General features: G+C 39.6%; 1 protein-coding gene across 3 annotated transcripts in view; it reads left to right on the forward strand.

Moving 5' to 3' along the window:
- Positions 1–1409: 1409 nt before the first annotated feature.
- Cd200r1 (CD200 receptor 1) overlaps positions 1410–26336 on the forward strand; it is a 67328-nt gene continuing 42401 nt past the window's right edge. Inside the window, exons 1-5 of one of the 3 annotated variants that reach the window (XM_075963603.1) lie at positions 1632–1984; positions 22478–22537; positions 23272–23589; positions 23702–23953; positions 26172–26274. In XM_075963603.1, the coding sequence (XP_075819718.1) occupies positions 1921–1984; positions 22478–22537; positions 23272–23589; positions 23702–23953; positions 26172–26274 (797 nt within the window). In that variant the 5' untranslated portion in view covers positions 1632–1920. Of the gene's footprint in view, positions 1985–22477; positions 22538–23271; positions 23590–23701; positions 23954–26171; positions 26275–26336 lie in introns of all 3 variants that reach the window. The other 2 variants (XM_075963626.1, XM_075963631.1) reach the window with 2 other exon arrangements.

Genomic DNA, 26336 nt, shown 5'->3' on the forward strand with positions numbered 1-26336 from the left:
CGGCTAAAGTTTTTAGCATTTGTCTCCCATGGCTCCATCACTTCTGTCTGACTCCGCCCTTTTCTCTCCCAACATTTAGCCTAGCTTTCTCTGCCTTCCTAAGTTCTGCCTTGCTATAGACCCAAAGCAGTTTCTCTATTCATTAATGGTAATCACAGCACACAGATGGAAATCCCACATCAGTACGGACAACACCTTTACCCACTAAGCCATTTTGCTGCCCTGATCATGAAGAATTTTTGGTGGCATTAAAAACAGCTCACTTCATTACAATACCAAATGGAAAAAAGAATGCAGTCATGACTAAGGAAATTAAAATTAGCTGGTCTCACTGACATCGCCTGGCAGAGAACTTAAACCTACTTCTGTTCTGTTGTCAGAACCTCCAGGACTAACAGCTTCGTGTGATGGAAAAATGACATCACGATTTAAATGACATTTCTTCGATTTTTCTTTTCAGATATCTGATGAATCATTGAACAGAAGGACAGCTACTCTTCCCTCACTGTCATAGCCCACGTCTTCAAGCCTTCCTTGCTCTTAAGGATCTCATCTCATGATGTGAATCAGATTGATTCACTGAGAAAGCTTGAGAGGGGGGAGGGGAGAATATACATAGTTTAATGTTTGGTAAGAGGGAAGAGGGAACTGCTAACTTTGAAAAAAAAATGCATGTTGTTTTATCTTTTTTCCTGTTTGCACTGTTTTCTTCCCCTTCCTGAAGCACTTTGTCGTGGGGTAGGAAATTCTTACCACAGCCACAGAAATTTTTTTTTTTTGTCTTTCTTCCTCTCAACTGTAATCTAAGCGCACATTAACTAGCAACATTACACCGAATTTTTTCTGGAAAGTCAGAATCTCAGATGTGTGACAAATGAAAGATGATTATCTGTGCTTACACTAACCTTTCTCTCCCAAAGTCAGGGAGTAGGGAGATTCAGTGTTAAAACTCCAACAGAGACTCACGGCTGAGTGTCCACGGATCTGACAAATGGACCTCTGTGGACATAAATCAGTTAAGGGTCTTCACACAGAGAGACAGTGCTGGATTCCCTGAGCAAATCAATCACAGAGGATCCTTCTAAGAGAGGCAGAAGGGTCACAGTCAGGGCATCAGGTTTGACAGCAGAGCAAAGGCCAGAATGATGTATCCACAGGCCAGAGAGTGGAGATGTCGTCTACGTTCTGGGAAAGACTGGGTGCCCAGAAGTGAAGCCCTGGCCATGCCTTGAGTTTGCCCCCTTATAGCCATCTAGACTCTGACTCTTAGGCACTGAATTTGTGTTGTGTTACGCCACCAATTTTGGGATTGCTAGAGTAATATCAGAAAAGTGGCACGCTTTCAGTTCTCCAGTGTTATATATGGACCTCCAGACTAGATTGCAATTTCACCCAAGCATTTCCAAGGAGAAATATATATTCTACATTAAAAGACTGGAAAAGGCTGTGCACTTTTTTTTTCCTATTGAAGAATTTCCCTGAAGTTAATTGTGATTGGAACATTTACAAGTGTAGGCTCCAAATAGGTCAATATCCCATGTCTGTTTTGAATGGACAAATCCATCTGTCTCAGGCATGTTCAGAGCCGTATTGTACAGTTTATCTGTGAGCAGCAGGAGAGGAGAACCAATGAGCTGGAAGATAACTCACTCTGCTTCCTCTGCAAAGCGTTGCACAGGAAACCTACTGCTGTGTCAAGTCCCAGAGAAGTTTCTTCTCTTCCAGCTTACTAATCAGACTGCAACACGTCGAGTCCACGGAAAGGGCAGGGAGGAAAGGAGAGCTCGCTGCTGATGGTCAAGAGGTGCTACCACACAGAAGCCAACGGGCGAGCAGAGGGAGCCTGGCCATGGTCACTACTGCTCTCCTACCTGTGAGGAGAAAAAGTACCGAGTGAGCAGCAGAAACCAGAAACCAGAAATGCCCTGCTTTTGGAGAACTTCTGACCTAGCGGCACTCTTGATATGGGGGGTCTTTGTGGCTGGTGAGTCTGAATTTCCTTTGGGAGAAGAACTAGGGGTGAGCGACCTGCTGTGTGCTGCTTTTGAGCCTTGCCCTTTTTGCAAGGCAGTGCAAGCCAATTGCTGTTGTAGAGATTGCGGGGGGGTCCTCTAGATGTGAGGCATCTCATCACCCCTCCTTTCTGCTTTGCCATATTTATTTTGTTTTGTGTTCTACAACATATGCATGGCTATAATTTCCTCCACTGTCATGTCCTCATCTCCCCTCCCCTTTGAGGACAAGGGAGAATAAATTAAACACATATTCATAGCAAGCGAAGTGACATGGGTTCTCTGTATTTTCTCCCTCTTGGAGAAAAATTAAAATGACTGTCGTCTCCCATATCTCGCCTAGGTCTTTCTTGCCAACAGTGTAAGTCGGGAATACTTGTTTTTTTCTATTACTTTCTGTGACTGTGGGATTTACTCATAGAGTTACGCTGGCATATCGGTGATGTATGTCTGTATTTATCTTGAAGATGTGTGGGCTACGGGAGACACTTTCTGAATCAGAAGGTGCCCTCCTTGGTGTCTGCATTCTTGTAGGAGGTGAATAGAATCTGGGGCTACTGTGGGGGTGTCCTGGTTTCACTATAGAAGCTAGGTGGGAGTTAGTGTGGGAGGGCATTTTCGTGTTTCACTTTTAGTGGATGGAGAAGCTGCAAAGGAACAACGCACTTAGTTCTAAATTTTTATAGTTCAGCGATTTAAAGGAGAAATGGTATTTTTTCTCTCATCAGAATTCCTTTAAAATATTTTTTGTCTCTCTCCCAGAAAAAGATTATCTCATGATAACCTTGTTTGTGAGCACACGTAAAACAGCTCTGTTCTACCACCTCACCTCTCTGCTGAGATTTTTTTTTACATGTCTTTTCTCTTTGATGTGCGTAGCAACCCAGTGAGGTAGGCATGGAAGACAGCTCCTACTTACAAAACTAGAGCTTGAGGCTTAGAGAGTCAAAGTGGTTTGTCCGTGGTTCTAAAAAGGACATTATGAAACACTTGAGTGAGCCGTTTGCCTGTAGGCTTTTCACTGCCCAGAACCACCCTCTGTAGCACCGCTAGACAGTGCTAAGCTAATATGGGCTAGAGGCTAAATGGGAAAAGAAAGATCTGCATCTTTTAGTGGCTGAGCTTCTCTAGAGAGTTCCTGAAAACCGTGCAGGATGAGTTTGACAGGGAAAGCCAGGCAGACAAGGAGCTGTTTGTGTCCTGTTGCATATTAACTTAGCGAAGCAGACAGAAAAGCAACCAAATGGAAATGCTAACAGATAATTTGAACTTTAAAGGCGTAGAGGTTAATTTTTAAAACTGTGTCTGGACACAAGTTGGAGACTCTGCGTTCATCAAATCTCCGAAGTCCTTGCTGGCATCATAAAGTCATCGAGTGTCTAGACGCAAATAAGCAAAGGACTTTATACACACGATCTGCACGCTAAGTTCACGGAGAAACCATTTAGGATGGGGAGCTGAAAACCAACCAGGGCCACAACTTTATGGCTTTGTTACTGGTGCTGCAGACAGGAGTAGAGGAAGGGAGGCAGGGTAGAGGACAGGATGCTTTTGTTTTGCCTGTGTACTGTAAACTGTAAACCATGTGGTATTTATCCAATGAAATAGTCAAGGCAGAAGTTAAGAAGAAGCTAAACTCCTCATCTCATGCGTGGCTGCTTGTCCTCCACTTTCACGGACCATACCATTTCTGTCTACTTACTTTTGCCCCACTGTCTTCTGAGTTTCCCTATGTTCAAATTATAGTTTCATGTTCTGACCGAAATCATTACACCTTTTATTGAAGTTACTGGTTTTACTAACGTAAGTTAAAAAAGAGAGAGAGAGAGAAAAGAAAAAAAAAAGAAGGAACCAACTCTCCAGTGTTTTTTATTTTTTTCTTTTCATAATTCTTACTCCTTTTCTTCATCTTCCACTAGGGGGCAGGCAGTGACAGGAGGAGACAATCAGCTCTCAGCTCTAAAGAGATTAAAAGCAACATCAGAAAAGCAGTGAATTGTCCTTACTAACTTCAGTCCTATCTTCCTTTTTTTAATTTTGTGTCTGCTGTAAATTTGCCTATTAGCTTAATACACAGGTGTGTTTCTCTCTGGAGCTTCATGCTCAATATTCTGCTAAATAAAAATCCTAAGAGTGCTCTCTTTTTTCCTCTCTCTCCTTTCTCCCTCTTTCTCTCCCTCTTTCTCTCCCTCTCTCCCCCCTTCCCTCCTCTCTCTTCCCCTCTTTCCCTCTATCTCCCTCTTTTTCTCTCTCGCTCTCTCTCCCTCCATCTTTCTCCCCCCCCCCCAACGTGCATGTGTAAAGTGTGAAAGAATGCCAACTAAACATTTCCAGCAATCTAAATGAGGGAGACAAAAATAAAATTAAATCTTCAAGGAACATTTAAAATCAGAAAATATTAAAGTAAAAACGGGGAACGGTAAAACCATAGGGTGTTGACAGCGTTACAGAGGATCTGGTCTTGAGTTTGGCCTTGACTGAGCTTTGGATAGATAGGGTAAGTCAGAGAAGGAAATTGGGAGGAAGGATGTGTAACAGGAACAAAGGCGGTTCTGTGAGACGATGGTCTCTAACTTGCAGGAACAGTGTATCATACAATAATAAAAAATAAGAATGCATTTCAAGGGATTCTAATGGAAAATTGGTACAGTTAACAGTAAGGTCGTCTATTAGCTTGTAAAAAGAAACAATATTCTAAGGCAGTAGTTTTGGAGGATAATGTGTCAGTAGCATCCTGTTGTTTGGCAGTGGCACTTAGTAAAGTCTTCCCTTTGAAGCAGAAATAGGGGGCTTCTTAGCAGGGGTTCCTACTATAGGAGTTCCATACTATTATATTGGCGCCTGAGAAGGGAATCGTAGAGGAAGGGCATGATGCTGGACATTGCTCTCCATACTGGGGAGTATAGGGAAACCCAGCATATTTGAAGCACGCTTAGAGCAGGTGTTTCTTCAAAGCCAATACAGAGATTCGAATGACAGAGGAAACACCAGAAATGCTTGCATTCAGATCTGAGGAGCCAAACGATTTCTTTTCCTCTATAACAGAGAGCAAGATCTCATAAGAGATGGGAAAGAAGACAATATCATCAACAGATTATGTGCTTAGCCTTAGCTAGGAGAAAAGACATGCTCTGAGATTGAGAAATGGTTTGAAACAGATGTTAGCTACAGGGAGGCTGGCCAGCTCAGAATGGCTAGAATAAGATGGGGATAAATGAAGGTCTCACTGTAGGTAAACTGCTTCTGAGTAAGACCATGGGAATTTCGGCTGACGATCTCCTGAACAAAATGATCCAGCGGTCATTTGGTCTTATATTGCGTCTGAACAATTGGTCTATGCAGTCATTAAAAAGCGATGTGTGACAATGAGGTTTTGCCTCTTCTCCCACGTTGTCTCCGACTCCCATTTTCTAGCTCCTGACTGGCTTTAGGGAGCAGGACAGTGGGTGTTATGTGGGTTTTGATTGTGTGACGCTAATATTTCCTAAGAACTAATCACCATTCATCACTTGAAGAAATGATAAACATCACAGATATATGTAATTTTTATGAGAGTTGATTATAATCGACTCATTTCCCCCCAAGAACTGATGTCATTTATGCATTAACACTAAACAAAGAATTTTAAGGTTTTCATACCTAGAATGTATAATGCCTTGCATGTCTGGAAACTTCCATTCTGAGAACACAATCTTATTTGTGTTTAAGGAAAGTACCATAAAGAAGCTGCAGCGATGAGGTATACCTGGGAGTTTTGCTTATAGAGAGTAATTTTCGTTAAGCATCTGTGAGGCTCCAAACTGTTGATAATGTGGCAGGTTTTCCTGGAGTCAGACTTAGATGCGGTTAGGTGTATAGAACATTCCTCCATCTCAGCCATCTCTCTCCCCGGACACAGCAGGCAGGGGTGGTGGTACTACTGAGCTAGCTGGCCTTCGAGAGATTCCACACTGATCAGAATGCCTTTTACGCCGCCCCCCCCCATTCATTTGTTGGGTGGGCTGACCTGGGGAGGGCTTGATTTTGAGCAAGGAAGGCAAACCACCCTCTGAAGTCCCAGAAAACTGAGGGCTGTCTGCTGGCAGCTCTCTTGGCTGGGGCAAGGGGCTGTCCCTGAAGGGGATTCTGGGTGGCACATTCTAGATATGCACCGTACTTGCCACCTCCTATAGTCTTCATTCCTTCGTGAAATTCTGAGTCTCTATCTGGTCTTATTTCCTTAATTAATATTATATCTTTAACTTTTATTTCACTTTTCTTTTGCTGTTGAAATGTTCTGTTTTCTTTTGTATGAAAAGAATTATTAACAATTTTATGTCTGAAACCTTTATTTTACTTTCGTTATCAAAGCACGTTGTTTGCTGGAGATGTGTAGAGTTCTGGGGAGAGATCGATTCCCCTGCCCCCTTTTAGCACTGAAAAAGTCTCATGAGAAGCCAGCCTGCCACTCACATAATTTCTCTAAATTTAATCTCCTATCTCATAGGGCTGTTTTCCACATTACATCCTCATTGCTGGGGTTTGCCACATTTAATCTGTCTAACTGTGGTATTTCATCGATAAGGGGTTACTTAATCTTTTTAGATAGTATTTCCCCATTTATGAAACAAGTAGGTATGACACTATTAAGAGATATAGACTTTTCAGAAGGGAAGGACTCAAGATGCCTCTATATTAAATTCTTTCATTTTGTATGAGGACCAAAAAGCATAGCCATGTTCCAGGAACTGCTGACCCTGTCCCCTCACCTTTCAATGGACGAGCTGGCTTGGAACAGCTCTCCAGTACCAACAACAGAGGGGAAAGAGCCGCGGTAAGAGTGTGTGTATGCGACTTCTGGTTTCCGATGTGATGCGCTGGAAATGACAGTGACATTCAAGAGAGAAACAATAGTGACTAAAGGTTTGAGATCCCTGTTTAGGAAAAACAAGTCACAGCTGGAATGAGGCTTGATCATCTGGTCATTCAGTCAGTAAAGGGGATGTTCTGCCATGTGTCTGTCACTGTGCTTTGTACCGGGGATATTTGGTGAAGAAAGATGTGGAGGGGCTGGAGATGTAGCTCAGTACCAGAGCATTGCTCTGTCAGGTATAAGGCTTTAAATTAAACCCGAGCACTTCAAAAAAGACAGCTATAGATCATGTTCTCTGGGAGCTTAGAATCTGGCGAGGATTATTAAATAATAAAATAATTAAGCAACATAAAGAATTCAGGGAAAATACAGGGTGGCATAAAATGTAATTGGTGAGTCTAATCTTGCCGGAAGTGACAGAGAAGGTGAATGGCAGAGCTATCCAGGGAGAGCTCTGAGAGGAGCCCTCAGGCTGGTGGAACAGCCTGCGCCACACAGAGAGAGCTGAGGTATGGTAGGGGTGAGCAAATCCACAGTGTGGAGGTTTAGCGGGAATTTTGGATGATGGGAGGGATAATGGGAGAAGAATTAGAGAAACAAGAGTAGGTGAAGACCCACGGAGGGTGTTGCATGACTGAAACCTCAGCATTTAGGTTGATGGGGCAGACGGTATGGCCAACCTAGGCTACCTAGTTAGACACTGTCTCAAAGGAGCAAACGAAGTCAACAAATGTTTTTAAAACTAGAGGGGCAGCCGATGCTTGAGAGGAATACCCCACACCAAGGTGCTGGAGGACAAAGGTAGTTCGGTCGTTTACCAAGAGGGTCCTGAATAGGAGGCAAGGAGACAGAAAAGGAAATGTGTAGGTGTCGTGGTGGAGGTGAAGAAAGGGGCTTCACAAGGAGAAAGTGACCATGTGTATTGTTAACTTAGAGAACAGAGAGAGGCAGCCCAAAGATTAGTAAGTATATTTAGGAGCAGTACTGTCCTGCAAATATGAGTCATAGTTAACTATGTGTGTATTCAAAAAGGTTGAGGCAAGAGAAGCTGCTAATTTCTTTTTTTTGTTTGTTTTGGGACACGGTTTCTCTGTGTGGTCCTGGTTGTCCTGGAACTCACTCTATCGAACTCACAGAGATCTACCTACCTCTGCCTCCCGAGTGCTTGGATTAAAGGCCAGCACCACTACCACCCAGCATAGCAAGGGAAGGTTTTAAAGGTGGAAAGAGAAGGATTACACAGATGTCTTCAAGCTGTCATTGTTGGCTGCAAGGATTCATGCCATGAGTGGGTCTGTCTGTATTTGCCCATCGTTGTTAGGTAACTGTCTTGCTTTCTGTGTAAGGAACCAGGGACCTTTATCCCAAGTTCTACAGAGTCACGATAGCTCTTGTTACTACCAAGATCCCTGTCTGTCATGATCTTCTGGCTTTATTCATTTTATTAAATTTATTCAATGTTTAAAAATAAGCTTTAATAAAAACTTTCCAATATAAAAACCCAGCCAAGCATCTCAGGTGCACAAATACAGCTGAAGAGATAGAATTTGACTATAAAGACGCCGGTGTCTTTCAAGATTGCAGTTTGAGTAGAAGGCGGGGGAACAGCCAGATTGCTGGTACTCCTGGGGAAGTGAGTGGGAGGGAAGCGATGCTGAGAGCCCCGGCCACTCATTCTAGAAGTCAGGTAGCAAAGAAGGGAAAAGACTGTAGCAAGAATGGGAAAACAGAATCTACCCCCTTTTACTTTTTAAATCTCTATCAACAGTGGTAAACCCGGGACAGTGCTAGGGATAAGGACACCATCTGAGACAATGCAGTTGCTCAGTAGAAATGTCTTTCTGATCTGTGTGTTTGTGTGATTTTAAGGTACTTAGTAACTTCCTTTTTTCTTTTGACATTTTCTTACTTTACCGTGAAATGTCACTGCCTGACCAACTAACCCCTTTGCATGTTACAGGAACATTTACTTCTATGGCCCTTTCTAAGATGTTGACAAAAAGTTGAAGTGGTAAATACATGGAGATTCCAAATGATTAAGTCTGGCTATTTTTATTCCCAAAGCAAACCTTAATTGGTCCCTTCTTAGAAGTTGCCCAGGGGCTGTTGTGATCCGGTACTTTTAAATTGTGCCTTGAGGAGTCAGGTGGTGGTGACACAAACCTTTAAACCCAGGAGTCAGGAGGCAGAGGCAGACAGATTTCCAAGTTCAAGGCCAGCTGGGTCTACAGAGGAAGTTCCAGGACAGCAATGGCTACACAGAGAAATCCTGTCTCAAAAAAATCAAGCAGTCAAAACAATAACAATACAACAACAACAACAGCAACAGCAGATGTACCACACGGAGTCTTCTATGGCCCTAAACTGCTAGGGACACTCAGGCTTTCAAAGTTCCAGGCAGCTGTGTTTTCACGAACCTTTCCAGGTGTGTGTGGAAAGAGGCGGCGTTAAGAGCTCTGCTCTAGGATTTTCTTAGTTTCTTTGCAGCTTGGGTTATCCCTGTACCACAGCCAGAGGATCGTGGCTCATTCTGATGCACCGTCTTGCAATGTGGACTTGAACCTCCCACTGGTAGGGCATCTTAGACCTTGCTTCATCCCTCCTAGCGTGCCCAGAGCTCTGCCTGATAAGGGACACTAAGCTACTTCACTGTTAGTAGCCTTAAACATCCTTACTACCTCATGTGTCTGCAATCATGTCCCCTTAGGGCTTTTCGAAAGGAAACCACTTTGCTGTTTGCCTCATGCTCCTTCAGTACATCTAGAATCCTGCTTCCCCACTTAGCTGTCTTTGTTCTTTTAACTTCTACCTCTTTCCGTCTACAAGTACGCGGTGTCTTTCACTGTTTGTAAGACACTTCCTCCGTCTTCACACACCAGGTATTGCTCAATCTCTTTCCCACGTTTGTCATGAACAGGTAACAAAGTCACGGTCTCATGGCTTCCATCTCATCTAGGGCAGAATCCTTGAGAGTTTAAGCCTCCATTTTGTTGACTCAGTCGGCTCTGCTCTCTAGGCCCTTTCAGGCTGGCTTCCTCTTCAGCGTCTTTGCTAAGATGGCTTCCTTGTAAGTCCCGAGAGCCATCAGGGACATTCTAATTGCCAAGTTGTAATCTTCTTACTTCAAGGTTTTCCCATTTGTGTCAGGAGATCTTATTTCTTCTGGACTTCTTGATACTATGCTTATTTCTGCTTTGTTGCACTTTCTGCCATGTTCACAGCCTCCAGCAGAACCCTAGGTACGCAGGTTTGAAAGGTCTGTGTTTGACCTTTTCTCTAATTTCCATACCATAGGCAGACACTCGGCAGGTCACAGGCTTGGGCCCACACGCAGTCACTCATATTTTCAAACTCTAAATTAGCCTGTTCTTTAGTCTAGTGTCTAGAGTTGCTGGAAGGATGAGGCCCAACAATGTAACTGAAATTTTTGGCATGGTTTGTATTCATGAACATTTAAAAATGATTATTTTATAGTTCTCCAAGAGTTTTCACATACATTGTTTCATGCCATTTAGTTAGCTCTTTATAGATTGACTTTTTTTTTTTGATACAGCGAGATGGTTTTTTATTAGCAGTTGGCACAAGTTGCTGACACAGGTAACCACTTTGCTGTGGAATAAGATTTATTTTTTGCAATAATTATTGTTTGCTTTCGAAATTTTATCTACCCGTTGAATTGTTTAAATTCTTGTGTCTTAAGACTTGCTTTTGTAATTATTTTCTTCATTTTTTCATTTTACAAACTGTGTGGGTGTTTATTTGATCTCTGCACCCCATCTGATCAGTAGAATTGGAGTTTCTAGTCATTATAACTAAGATGCTGTTCAATCTTTTGTCAAAGTTTTTGACATCTTTTATCCAGTTTCTATTTATTCAGCTTTTCCATTTTATTTTCCAAATTGGTTGTATGTGTTCTGTATATTTTCTGAGGAAAACTGGCCTTTGTTCATCATAAATGTGTGAACAATCTTTAGAATTTTGCCTGGCAATCTGTTAGTGATTTTTTTTTCCATAAAAAGAATTTAAGTTCTGGAGTTAAATATTTCAGTATTATTATTTCTAGTTTTAGTTTTCTATGGTTAGTAAAGTTTCTGGCTAAAGTCAACGGTCACACTTTATCTGGAACTTTCTTCCTGGTTCCAGTACTTGAACTCACACATCCCAGGAAGTCCCGCAGCTCCTGCAACGTATTACCTCACCATCGTCAGCTCTGTGCAAGACGAAAAACCCCAAACTACCCTTGTTTTTTTTTTTTCAGGGATTTTATTTATTTTATTTTTATATTTAAATATTTCCATTCTTTTTTTGTCTGAGGAATGAGATAGGAACCTGATATTATTTCTTTCACATGCCTAGTTATCCCTCTTAATACAAGCCACTAATAATGTAACGAATCACCCTTGCCTATAGGAGCTTAAGTGCCACTAATAACATCAGGCACTCAGTTCCCACATGTGTAATTAAGCCACTGAGGTTCTCAGAAACCCATGTAAGACGACAGGGATAAGAAATGAAGACTTAATAAATTGGTTGATATTCTGACTCAGATTTTGATGTCTCCCTTCCTCTGTCTTGATAGAACTTTGGGTTTCTGTCCAGAATTTTGTTACTTAACACCTAGCTAGTGTGCTGTCTGCTACTGGTATCTTCAATAAGAAAAGACGGTTTCATAAAGTCTAAGAATATGAAACAGAGTCCTAGGTCAATTGTGCCAGTTATGCTTAAAATATTAAAAATAGAGCATACAGATTTGTACTTTTTATTTATTTGCAATTATTTTAATTTTCATCTCTGTTAAATATATTATGTTGTGTACTGTAAGACATGCGTAGACATGAAGGGCTGGTTGCATACCAAGGGCCTGAGTAAGTAAGAAGCAGAATGCTCCCCCAACTCTGCCCAACAGCAGCCACTGTCTTCGGAGCTCATGATTCCCTTTGTAGAACAGTTGCTTACTTAATTCTTTATTCATCATCTTATATATGTGCAGCCCTGAATAATAATAATAATAATAATGTGTCTCTTGCTTTTTTATGTGTTGAACTTTTTATCTTATAATTGCTTTCAATTGCTCAGCACAAATGAACCGTCTCAGTTTACTTGGAACTCAGTTTTAAAAATAGTCATTTTGGGGTTTGTTTTGTTTTGTTTTGTTTGAGTCTTGAGGAGGATATATGATGAGTAGGAGCTTGATTTCATAGGCTTAATGAGTTTCCTTAACTGCAGAAATCTTAGTGATTAAGCCAGAATTTATGTTTAAGCTTTTCATTTATTTGATTTTCCTATCAAGGGTGAGAGTAATCCATATTTAAATTTTTTTCTATTTATGTGGTATATATGCATGCATATATGCATGTATGCTTTGTGTGTGTATGTGTATTTGTGTGCATGTCTGTGTGTATGTGTGTGCATGTGTGTATGTGCATGGATGCTCTCATGCATACGTGTGGTGTTCCTGGATCTTCAGGTTAGCTATCACAATCTTCCACCAGTTTCCCCGCCACACAATGAAAACTTCTGCATTAGAGTAGAATATAATGAAGTCATTTGGATGATGAAAAATTAGTCTCATAACCTCTGGAAAACAGGCAATTCAATCACACATTTCAAAGAGTTTTCAATCTCATTTCATCTGTAACTCAAAAATACTTTGGAAAACGACACTTTTCTAACCTATAGCTACAACATGCAGCTTGTGAAATGTAGAAAAACATCCACTAAGTCACAATTAAAGTTCCCACATTAACCTTTGCTGGAGCCAGGAGTTTTCCACACCAACGTGACCTTATTATTCTGTGGTTAGCAAAAATCACCTCGCAGTTGGGCTACATAAAGGTCTGCTAATGCCGTCTGAATTTCTGGATCTTCTATGATGAAGATATGAATCATAAAGTTACATTCATTTAAAATAAAACCTTGAATTGGGCAGTGGTGGCGCATGTGTTTAATCCCAGCACTCATGAGACAGAGACAGGCAGATCTCTGAGTTTGAGACCAGCCTGGTGTATGTAGCAAGCTCCAGGCCAGTCAAAACTACATAGATAGATCCTGCTTGAAAATACATGAATAAGTAAGATAAGATGAAACCTTGACGCTTTAGGAGAAATTAATGGATTTGCTACCTTAGCTTGCGATCTGGTTTTATAGTCTTCTTATTCCTTGCTTGTTAAACAAATAAACAATACTGCATGTATTTGTCACAGGGGAAGCAATGCACCACAGTTCACCTCATTATATAAAACATTTAGAGGAATAGGAAGAAGTAAAACTCCCATGGCTTGTATTCTCTAGCAGTTAGAACTGGCTTCCTGCAAAGACTGGGCCTGAGTGTATTAGAATAGCTTCGAAGGATACTAACAGTTGAAAGGAAACAGCTATGAAGTTTGAGATGTAGGACCGACAAGTGAAGACAGAAATGTTTTTAACTTGGTTTCCTTAGATGTTTTTCACAGATTCTGATTTTTTTTTGTGTGTTAAATACCAACAAAGGTGACAGGTTCTGAAATTTATGATAAGCAGTAGGAATGAGTTTTACTTAGCTCGGTGCCTGTGTAGAAATAGCTAGAGAAACAAGGAAACAAAACCACCTTACACTTTTTTTTTGCAGTGATATAGTTATCAAATCATAGCTTCATTTTAAAAAAGCCTACTGTTTGGGCCTGATTTAAAACTTCTAGTATGAAGCTCATTTATTAGAACTTTAGCTGTAAGTTTGCATTTCCTCCAAAAAAAACCTGCAAATGAATGAAAAGGAAGAAACTCTTAGCTGCTATGTTTCTCATTTTCATGCATTAGTAATAATAAGTGACTATTAACAGCAGCATTCGCTGCTGAACTGTGGCGCACACCATGCTCTGCTTGAGCTAATGATGGTTCCAGGACCAGCAGTAGTATCACTGCTACTGCTGACATTTCAGAAATGCCTTCCTCTAGGGTGTTTTTTTTTTCTTGAGTGTGCACTCAAATGCAGCATTTTGCAACAGTTGACAATTGTTTAATCTTGCAAAGAAGTCATGTGCTGCCTCTGAGAGCCCTTGTCTGTCACTGAGGAAGCTGCTCCGGCTTTGCACAGTCATGCCTCAGCAATGTGTCCCGTGTGGGCGGGATTTGCTTGCTCAGGCATATGACAAAGATGATTTGGGAAAGGAAACTTCTGCTGCTCGAACTTACTAAGAAGTTTCGCTAACAGTAAAACCAAAACAGTAAAACGCATTCTCCTATGACGATTCTGACTTAGGTGGAAAAGTTTTCTTCCATTTAAATACTACTTTCATTGAGAATCAAGGTCTTTATTACGTGCTTCTTTGTGTGGCTGCATACGGTGTAGCTGCATGTGATGATGTGATGGTACATGAGTTAACACTTGGTGTTTCTTTTTTTTAAACAATATTTTATTTTTAAAATTTGCTTACAGAATATTCTCTCCAGATGAAATTTTTATACATATTTCATTTCAGTTTAATACCTGCTCTCCACATACTATTCCCTCCTCTGCTTTGTTCTATTGTCTTCCCTACCCCTTCCTTTAACTCCCCCATGCCAAGTCTGACTGACTCCTTCCTAGTTTCCTAGCCTTTTCCCATATCTACTCCCAACTGGACATACATTCAATAGTCTGAGGCTAGGATCCATATATAACATTTCATTTTCTGACCCTGGGTTACTTCGCTTAATACATTTTTAGTTCTGCCCATTTTCCTGTGAATTCCAATTTTCCATACAGCTGAACAAAATCTTTCTCTTCTCTCTTTTTTAAAAAAATTTCATCTATTTCACACACCAACCACAGTTTCCCCTCTTCTCCTCCCCTTTCCTCCCTCCTTCTCCCATCTACTTCCTCTCCCCATCTGTTCCTCTGTTCAGAAAGGGGAAGGCCTCCCATGGGAGTCACAAAGAAGGGCATATCAAGTTGAGGCAGGACCAAGCTCCTCTTCCTGCATCAAACCTGGGTGAGGTAACCCACATAGGGAATAGGTTCCCAAAAGTCAGCTCAAGTGCCAAAGACAGGTCCTGACCCCACTGCTAGGGGCCCCCAAAACAGGCCAAGTAAATATGAAACCTTACCATCTGCAAGTAGGGATAGTTCTTTCTCTTGTGTTGTTCTAGCTAAGACTTTGATCACTATATTGAATAAGAGAATTATTTCATCTTTGGCATTTATTAAGGCTTACTTTGTAGCTTATAATATGGCCAGTGTTAAAGACAGTATTGTTTTTATCTGTTTGTCCATATTTGTTGGGTGGAATATTTGTTTAAATATCTAAGTCCTGGTCTTTGGAGTGACTTGACTTTGAGATTTCTTTGCTGAGTTTTTATTTGAAGGACTTATTTAGGTGTGAGATTGAGATGTTAATGTCTCCCATTATCATCGTGTCCAGATCTGTGTGGTATTTTATGCCTTGGTAGTGTTCTTTTTAATGCAATTGGGGTTCCAATATTTTGTGTGTAAATATTATAGCAATAGCATTTTCTTGATGAACTGTTCCTTTTGTCAGTATGTAGTGGTCCTCTGTATCCCTTCTGAGCAGTTTTGGTTTGAGGTCTATTTTATCAAATATAAAAGTTGTTGTGCCAGCTTGTTTGCTGCTTCTTTTTGGTAGCTGAAGTTTCAACTTTCGACTCTCAGTGTCTGGATGTTTTTCTTTGCTGTAGGTATTTCTTGGGGGACAGCAGATAGTTGGGCCATGTAAAACCTGATGCTTCTGATGTAACTTTTAATAACTCTTCCAGCTTCATAATTTAACTGTATAGTTTGATGAGTTTCATCAGGGGTGTACACTTGTGCAGTATCACCATCAAGAAGATAAACAAAAATTTACATGATTTCCAAAATATTCCTCATGTATCCCTGCAGTCCATCCCTGTCACACCTACTAGTTACCACTCACCTATTTTTGTCACTATAGAATATTTACCAATTTGTTTTAAAAGAAATGATTTTACACACTTGCAAACTGAATTAAAGAGCACATTAAAATGATCAGTTACCCTGACCAAATTTTATTCAAGTGACTTAAGGATGGTTCAACATACACATCAATAAATATATACAAGACATAAATGACTCAAGGACAAAAATCATATGAGCATCTCAGTTATTCAGTAAAGAACTTTGACAAGGTTTAAAATCCCTTCCTGATAAAACCTCTGAAGAAGCTAAGAATAGAGCACGCTTCAGTGGAATAAAGCTTATTCATGAAAAATCTATAGTAAACAATACACTGTAATGGAAAAAAATGAAAGCATTTTCTTAAAAATCAGGAACAACAAAGGTGTCTGCTCTCTCCACTCCTAATAAATAGAGTTCAAAGTCTTTAGCTACAGCAATAATACAAGAGAAAGAAGTAAAGAGGGAAAGGTCAAATTATCCCTATGGAAGTTAGCAGTTTTTCTATATAATAATAAAGAACTCATTAAACAGGATTTGGGGGAGGGGGAGATTCCCATCTCTAATAGCCTCAAAAAACAGGAGACCTAAAAATAAACTTTAAAAAATTTCTCTCCCTTCCTTCCTTCGTTTCTTCCTCCCTCCCTCCCTCTTTTCCTCCCTCCCCCCTGTGTGTGTATGTATGTGTGTGTGTGTGTGTGTGTGTGTGTGTGTGTGTGAATGTGCACATGTGTACAGAAAGATGCTTATGGAGGCAAGAAAAGGACATTGAATGCCCTGGAGCTGTGAGCCACTGAATTGAACTCCAGTCCATTGCAACAAGTGTTCTTAACTACTGAGTCATGTCTCCAGCTGCAGAGAGGAAAGATCTCTGTGCTATAATGAAAATGCTATAATGAAACCTAATTTTTATGCTAACTAAAATTTTAATTAGAGATGAATATCTCACATTTTTTCTTAGATCCGCCTCCCTAACCCACTTATGTCCATTTATATTTAGAATTAAAGGTGTCAATTTCTAGGTTCAACTCCAATTATCCATCCGATTTTTGATGGTACTGATTATCTGTATCTCTTTGTTTCACGCTACCTTTAAATGTTAGTATTTTTCTTTGCAATTATCTTTTCTTAGAAGTTCCACACCCCAAGGTCTATCTCAGATTCCATCTGTGATCTGGAAGCCTCCCCCTTCTCCTGTCCTCATAGCACTCACTCCTGTCCAACACCATCCTGAGCTGCTGGGCACCCTAGCATGCTTTCCTCACCACACTGAAGCTTTACACAGTATTGTTGATGCAGCTATTTAATCTTCCAGCCTTAAAGTCTTAGGGAGAGGGAATATTTATTAATTAAAAAGTTTAATGATCTTTTTCTCTTACCAGTAATTTCTGCTCAAAGTATGGGCACTGGCAATTCCCACTAAGGACAACATGTTACAACAGCTTACAAGATGTTCAGTTGTAAGCTGTCTATATGCTATGGCTTGCATAAAGGGAAATCCTCTTTTGTTCATGCATATTAATATCGAATCAATACATTACAATCATATTGGAAATCCTTTAACAGATAATTAAGAGCATTTTCATACTCAGAGATACACTAAATACTATGATCCTGGAAGAAGAAATACTTAGTCATTGGATACAAATGGAGAGGAGAGAGGGAAGGGGAGCAAAAGTGTCAATCAAAGAAGACCAAGTCAAAAGTTTGTGGTAGGGCAGATTACTCGACTGTTGTCATTTATGTACTTATTAGCATGAATAACAGTAATCTACAATGGCCTGAAGAACGTGGGAAAAGGTGTTGTTAAATGAATGGATTTATTTATGCATGTTACCACTCTATCTTTTTTCAAAATGTGTAAGTTACACAACGAAAGGTCTTATTTCACCAAGGCACCAAGGGATTCTCTACTGCAGCAGATGAGCAAGTATGGTCACATTTTAGGCGATGCCCATCCTTTAATGATAATCATAATGAGTCAGTGCTTGATGCTTAGACAGTGTTTGGATTTTAGGCTATCGAACTGCTTTATAAGCAGTTAATGTTTATAGAGCATTTTCTACTGCCACACTACCCTGTGCATGCCTGATCCTGTCAGATCTTGTAAGATAAGCAGGGCCATGTTGGTTAGTACTTTGAGAGGAAACATTTTACAACAGTGATTCTCAACCTGTGGCCCACGACCATCAGAAAACATGTATTTTTCTGATGATCTTAGGAATGGAGACACTGCTCAGTAGCAAAATCACAGTTATAATGTAGCAATGAAAGTGAATTACGGTTGGGCATTCCACCCACAGACTGAGAACCATTGTTTTATAATATTATCTATATTATGTTCTTGGTGTTTAAGACAAATTCGTATAGACAAAATTTCCATTCTGAAATTATTGCTGTTTATTTAGTACAAATTTCAAGAATGTGATCATTAAAAAAAAAACATGGCTTACCTAAAACTCCTTTCATCCGATGTTTGGAACGTACATCATCCAGAACACTTTTGAACAATGAGCAGTTAGTAGTTTATTTTATTTTATTTTCTCCTACTGTTTACAAGTGTTTTGTTTGAATAACTTTGAAATTAAGCATTAATAGATTTTGAAAGAACAATTTTAGATTCACAGAAGAACTCAGTGGAAGGTGCAGAAAATGTCCACATCCATCCCTCTACTCCTGCTTCCGCACATACAAAACCTCAGTTATCTGCAGTCTCTACTAAAATGCTGCATTTATTATAGCACTGGAATTTATACATTCGGTTTCTTGTATATTCTATGGGTTTAAACAAATGTAAGCAGCAATATTTAAGATTACAACATCATAGAGAGTCATTGTGCTTTGTGTATTCATCTTCCCTTCCCTCAAACCCCTACTGTTTCCTCCAGCCACAGCTTTGCTTCTCCTACTGTGCCACAGGGCAGCAATAAGTGTGCAGCTTTCCAAGTTTTTCTTTAAATTTAGCCATGTACTTTTAATTTTTTCATGTCTTTTAATGGCCCAATAGCCCTCTCTTTCTCTTCCTTTAACTTCGGATTTTCAAAGGGTGCCCTTGAATTTCTAGTCATCTACCTTCTGCTTCCGAATTGCTAGAATTACATGAGTATATTATGTTCAATTCCATGCAGGGCTGGGGATTGAACTCAGGGATTGAACTATGCTAAGCAAGTTCTCTACCCACTGGGTCACAATTCTGATAATTTCATTCAAGCACTGAGTGATATTGACATTTCCAAATGTGACATAATATATTTACCTATTTGTTTATAAAGAATATTTTGTTGCTTTTCAAATTTTTTCAATTATGATGGAAGCTAATATACATTCTCAGCAGCAATGTATAAAGGCTCCCTTTCTCTTCATTCTTATCTGTATGTGTGTTGTTTTTTCTTTTCTTTATTGTTAAAAACAAAATTTCTATTTTTTATTTATTTAAAATATTGTTATATTATTTCCCCTACCTCTCCTGCCTCTAGCCTGTAGTTGTTTTCTCAAATTATCGTTCTGATTGGTGTGACATTTAATCTCAATGTTTTCAATTTCCATTTCTCTGATGACTAGTAATAGTGAACAATTTTCATATGTTTATTACTCACTTGTACTCCATTTTTAGAACTGTCCATTCAATTCATCAACTCAGTTGTTGATTGGTCCATTTAATTTTTTTGTTAATTTTTTAATGTTCTCTGAGTTAGTCCTCCATGAGATATACAGTTAGCAAAGATGTCTCTCCCATTCTGAGGGCTGACTTTTCACTCACTTATTTCCTTTGGTGTACAAAAACTTCTTAATTTAATAAAATCTCTTTTGTCGATTGTTGGCCTTATTTCCTGAGTGACTAAAGTCTTGTCTATTGCTATATCTTAAATGTTTCTTCTAATTTCCTCCATAAGAAAAGCATTTAATTGGGGCTGGCTTACAGGTTCAGAGGTTTAGTCCATTATCCTCATGGTAGGAAGCATGGCAGTGTGCAGGCAGACATGGTTCTAAAGAAGGAGCCAAGAGTTCTAGATCTGGATCAGCAGGCAGCAAGAAGAGAGAATGACATTGGGCCCAGCTTGAGCATTTGACACCTCAAAACCCACCCCAGTGACAGACTTCTTCCAACAAGGTCACACCTCCTAATAATGCCACTCCTTATGAGACTATAGGGGCCATTTTCATTCAAACATTCACACAGAGGCAGAGTTTCAGGACTCCTATCAATGTCTTTGATCCATCTGAAGTTGATTCCTCTATGAGCTGAGAGAGAGGAGTCTGCTTTCCTCTGTCTATCTGTGGATGTCCAGGTTTCACAGCACTATTTGTTGACAAGATTATCTTCTCACAATATACATTTTTGACATATTTGTTAACAATCAAGTGATTATGTCACGGCTGTTAGTTCATCTCCACAAATTGATGGTACAGCTCTATTGCTGAAGACAACATCTGTAACTCATTGAACATGGAGAAACTGAGCTGGTGTCTACCTGGAACCATCAGCCCTATTGACTAGTGTTTATGGTACTGGAAGGTACTCTGCATTCCACCACAGGAAAAAGTAACAGTCCTGAAACAGGATGTCTTCTTCAAATCCCTCCTCCAGGGCTCAGGGATCTCTGCTGAAGAGCAGACCAAAAGATTGCAAGAGCCAGTAGGGAGGGAAGACACCAAGGAAAACAAGGCCTTCTAGACACAGAGAGACTGAACACGTGAACTCATAGAGACCGTGACAACATGAACACAGCCTGCAGAGGTCTAAGGCAGATGGGGTTCTGGTGTTGAGAGAGGAAGTGGACAGAGCCCATCCCTGATACAGAAGCTATCTCCAACTGCACACAGAGGAAAATTATTTTTCTTCAACAGAGTCTCACTGGGTATATAAACTACTTAAGAGTGTGTTTCATGCCCAGCAATAGATAGTCAACACAAAATTAAACTCATTGGTATTTTTGGAATATTTTTGATGTCATAATGCTTTGTCTGGGCATTTTTTCCCTATAGGTCTTTTATATTATAGTTTCTGGTTTTGTGTTTTTATAGGATTTCTGTGTTTGCAAACATGTATGTCTCTGTGTCTGTTTGTGTTTCTTGTGTTTTCTCTTTGCTCTTTTTTCTAGTTCGTTTGTTTTGTCCTATTCTGGTTTGTTTGTTTTTTATTTTTATCGTACTTTATTACTATTATTAATTTTTAGATATTGGCTGTGTTCTAATGAGAGAGAACAAGAAAGGGTGTGGATTTGGGTGGGTGGGAGGTTCTGAGAGGAGTTGTGGGCGGGGAAATCATAATTAGAATCTATTTTATGAAAAAAAAATTGACTTCCAATTGCAAAATAAGGTGGCTGTAGCTTTGTGGTTTATCCCTATGCCCTCTATTCTGAAGAAAGTAAAGGAAGCAGAAGTTTCTTTTCTTATCTTTAGCCCCTCCCCTTTCTGGTCACCCTTTTCTTTCTAGTCCCCTGTAACCCTACTTCTATTTTCAGGTCTTTGAGTTTTATTCTGATTTCACATGCAATAAAATATCTCAATTACCTTGCTGTACTTAGCTTATTCTGATTAATAGTATGTCTTCTAGTTCCATTCATTTTCCAACAAATGACAGATTTTTTTTTTTAATTTTTTGTATCCTTGTGAGTTCCCAACTGAAGTTTGTCTGTACTGTTGTTGTCTCTTCTGTTATTTAGCACAGACATTCATTTGCTCTTGGTTGAGACATACATTTCTAAAGATTAGTAGAATTAGTTCAATTCTACTATTAAAAAACACACTAGAACTTCATAGTAGCCTAAGTACCTTAGGACAACAAAATAATTCTATTCTTTCCTTCCCAGATCTTTAATTGTTACATGGAAACATGAAATATTGCAGATAAATATTTAAGAAACCAATTTTGAAGATGATTATGACTATTTTTTGTTTCTACTTATAAAGCATTGTATCATTGTGTAGTTCAGGCTGGTCTCAAATTCAGTTTGTGGCTCTAACATTCACATTCACAATTCTCCTGCCCTCTGCTCTGTGCAGGCAGGCCTGGCTTGGGACTACTATAACTGTGATAAATTTTACAGAATTCAAGGAAGGAATAGAAATAGGTTCCAGGAACTATACAACAAGAAAGTAGACAGAGAAAAGGACATAAATTCCATTCCTACCCCTGTTCTACTTCACTTCTGCTGTTCATTCGCAAGGTAGAAAGTAGGAAGAAAGAGGACGAACTCTTTGTGATTCTGTTTCTACAGTTTTTGAGGATGGCTCTGTCTCTTCATCTGTGTGAAGTTGTTCATTATTGCACCAAATGGCTAAATCTATTGTTAGGGAATGACATCTGGAGAAAGGAGTTTAACCAAGTTATCTTATGTGGTAAGAAAAAAATCGACTTTTAATTACAGAATAAGGTGGCTGTAACTTTGTGGTTTATCCCTACGCCCTCTATTTTGAAGAAAGTAAAGAAAGAAGATCTGGCAAAGAGCTGGAAGAAGGAAAGCAGGGTTACTCTACAAAATATTTGACAAAAATATGGTCATTAATAAATGGGAAATAATGGATTAATGTCTTAAAAATGAGTTCTAGGGAAGCCTGGTCTACAAGAGCTAGTGTTGGGACAAGCTCCAAAGCTACACAGAGAAACCCTGTCTCAAAAAAATGTAATTTTCAAGGTGTTCACATATCAGTGATGATTAAACTTCTGATTATTGCCTTACAATGTTTTAAATATTTAAGCATTTTTATTTAAATATTTTCTAGAGTCAAGTTGTACGAATGGAAATCAAACATCACAGAATGGTTCATTACCTGAGACAGAAGGTACTGTTCTTCTCTATCATGTGGCCAGCACTGGGGGAATGGAGAATTTACCTTGCTTAGAAACAGTAACTAATGCTTTGGCTTCTGGAGAGACGTTGGATGAATGGAAGAGTCTGGTGATGTGAGAGTTATGGCAGGAGAGACCTGAACGATGGCCTCTGCACTTTTGCTGTCTTAGAGTAAGAAAGGCTATGGGATTAGCATCCTCCCAAGCCTATGTTAAAGAACCCTTCGCCATCTAATTAGATGACCTTTATTTGAAGTGACTTGTGAAGACCTGAGGACCTAAAAAGGCAGGCACCACTGAAATGGGATAGTTGAGATGGTTAATACAATGATTACCAGAGTCAAGGCTCATTCACAGCGACTTCTGCTCCTGTTAAAGTGGTGACATCACTGAATCTTTTGTCACAGGTGACTGCAATAGATAATTTTGTTGAGTAATCACCACTCAGCAAACGTGTATCCATCATGGATTCTAAGTCAGTATACAGTCAGTGGGAGGTTTTATGGTGCAGGATGCATGTAGCCTATAAGCCTTGAATTTTTACTTTAGAAAGTAAATAATGTATTTAATTCTAATAGGTTGAACATACAGAAACAAGAAATGTAAGAAAAATCTAGCATTTCTAAAACATACTCATTAGTCAGATGATATTCAAGTGTAACTTCATATACTCTGCTGTGGACAAACTTAACACAGGTTTCCTTGTTCTTTTTGCATTTGTGTCCAGTTAACACTACACTGTTCATACAGATGGGTGCAAAGGCTCTGCTGTGCTGCCCTGCTATTCCAACGACAAAAGCAATATTAATAACATGGGTTATAGCCCCCAGAGGGCAGCCTCCCTGCAGAATATTGTACAAAGTAGAAACAAAGGAGACAAATGAAACCAACTGTACAGACAAGAGAATCACCTGGCCATCCACACCTGATCAGAGTCCTGGCCTTCAGATCAATGCAGTGGCCCTTGGTCATGACGGGCTTTATTCATGTGAAATAGCAACACCGCAGGGGAATTTCCTGAGGAGACATGACCTCCAAGTGCTAGGTAAGTGACATGGTCACATATCGTGCTATTTCAGGTCACCAGATTGTAGATAGAATCAGACACCTTTGTAATTTGTGACAAGACTGAATCGTTTTCCCTTCCATCTCCACAGTGCCTCCAGCAGTATCCCTGCTTCCAGGGGAAAACAGAACAGCAGTTTGTGAGGCAATTGCAGGCAAGCCGGCCGCGCAGATCTTTTGGAGTCCAGATGGGAATCACGTCACTAAGCAGGAATCACACAGCAATGGCACCGTGACTGTCAGGAGCACATACCACTGGGAGCAGAACAATGTGTCTGCTGTGTTCTGCTTTGTCTCCCATGGAACTGGCAACCAGACTCTGTCCATAGAACTGAACGGAAGTGGTGTGTACCTCTTTAAGTTTTATACCTTTGTTTGTTTGTTTATTATGTTTGTACATTTGCCATATTAAGTATATAGAAGCCAGAGAACAACATGTCCTTCTACCATCTGGCCCTCAGACTTGACAGCAAATGCTTTTACCAGCTGATCTATCCACAGGCCTATCCACCTCTTTTTCTCTATTTCCTTCCTTCCTTCCTTCCTTCCTTCCTTCCTTCCTTCCTTCCTTCCTTCCTTCCTTCCTTTCTTCCTTCCTCCCTTCCATCCTCCTTTCCTCCCTCCCTCCTTCCTTCCTTTCTTCTTTTTCTTTTTTTAAAATTGTTATCATGGGCTTCTACTGAGATAAGGTCTATCTTTGTAGCCAAGACTGGCCTTACATTCATGATCTGTCTTGGTCTGCTGCCTGAGTTCTGGGATTATAAAGGAGCTGTTTCTTCCTTGAAAGGGAATTGGTATTTCACTTATTCTTAAGTAGTAAATAATGAATAGCCCAACACAGGGAAGACAAATTGAGCTTCTCACTTGGACATTGTTCTGTAGCTAAACAATGCACTGTTGTGCTGGAGAAATATTTTCTAACTCCCTATCAAGTGGGAAGAATTGGCTGTACTAAATACTTCTTATCTGTACTTCTGTAAGTGCCTTTTACTAAGTCCACCATAAAAGTACGTTTGTATTTCTGAGATGTGTAGACTTTAATGCTCAGGTTACTGATATCATCAATATTTTTTGCAATGTTTTATGCTTGTGGAGTAAACAACTCAATGGTGTTTCTTCTCTTACTGACTTCCCTGTTTCGTGAAGTTGTTCAAAGTGAGATCCGGTTTTCCTGCTCATTCTGGCTTGTCTTCTGAATCCAATATTTATTAGAAATTATGTATCCATTTGAAGCTCATGATACAATGATAAAAATGAGAACATCCCCAGCTTTTTATTGAGTTGTGGAATACAATATGGCAGTCAGGAGCAAATTATTTGTATGCTATAGCTTCTCATTCACAGCTGTGTAAGTATGAATATTATTCAAAATATTCTGACTTACTGTATAATCTGATAGTCCCTTCATTTTTCTTTCTGAGGAAGTAGGATAGTTTAGCATATTACAAAGACATCAAGTAACAGAAAATTTCTACATCATTTTTTTCTTAAAGACATCTTTTATTTCTTTACTTTTTTTAAATCAACAAAGGGATTGACTTTTATTTAGTCTCTGAAATTTATAAAGCACAAGTTTTTCTTCTAAAAATTTATTATTTTGCAATATATATGCACGTATATATGTATGTGCTTTACTTTGATAATGTTCCTCCCATTACCCCCTCTTGTCTCCTTCCCTTGAAGCTCTTTTCCCCGGCATGCTACTTTCTAATTCTTTCTTTCTCTCTTTCTTTCTTTCTTTCTTTCTTTCTTTCTTTCTTTCTTTCTTTCTTTCTTTCCTTCCTTCCTTCCTTCCTTCCTTCCTTCCTTCTCTCTCTCTCTCTTTCCCTCCCTTCCTTCCTTCCTTCCTTCCTTCCTTCCTTCCTTTCTTTCTTTCTTTCTTTCTTTCTTTCTTTCTTTCTTTCTTTCTTTCTTTCTCTGTGTGGCACATTGTATTTGTTTTAGGTTGCTTACATGATCCATGGATGGGGAATAATGTAATCGAACACCTTATGATCCCTTCCCCCACCAGTGGTGGACTGCTGAAGAGTCCAGTCTTGTACAGCTTGTACATGTAGCCCCTGCTGCTGTCAGTTCAACACCCATTTTTACCCAGAGGATAATGTTCTGTAGCACTCCTTCCCATCCTCTGCCTCTTACATTCTTTCTGCCCTGCTTTCTTCCTGTTCCCCGAACCTAGGATGGGGTGATAAGGATACCATGTTTAGGACTGAACATTGCATTTAACAATGGTTTATTCTCAGAAAATTGAGCAGTTATGGGTCCCTCCATTAACCATTACAAACAGAAATTTCTCTGACCAAGATTGAAAGCATCATTAATTTATGAGAATAAAATAAATTATTTAAAATAAAATAATAGAAGACAGCGTGACACCCTGTCCAATTAGCAAAGCAACACTAGTAGGCTCCCTACCCCCAGGACTTGTAATCTTTCTGACTGCTTGCTTTTGAGCATGTTTCAGTACCAGACATGAATTCTTTCTTCATTATATCAATGAAAAATCTCCTGTTATCTGGATTTATCTTCTTTCAACCATAAATTTCCTGTCTGTCATTACAGGTGGCAGAGCATTAGGATCATATACTCCATACATCATCTCATCTTCTATTATTCTTTTGATCATCACAGGATTCATTTGGCTTTTGAAAATCATTGGCTTCAGGTATTAACGGATGAATGTTTTTCCAATCTTACTGGATTAGAAAAGGCTGGAGAATATGGTGC

Source organism: Microtus pennsylvanicus, chromosome 1, assembly GCF_037038515.1.
Source record: "Microtus pennsylvanicus isolate mMicPen1 chromosome 1, mMicPen1.hap1, whole genome shotgun sequence".
Classification (NCBI taxonomy): Eukaryota; Metazoa; Chordata; class Mammalia; order Rodentia; family Cricetidae; genus Microtus; species Microtus pennsylvanicus.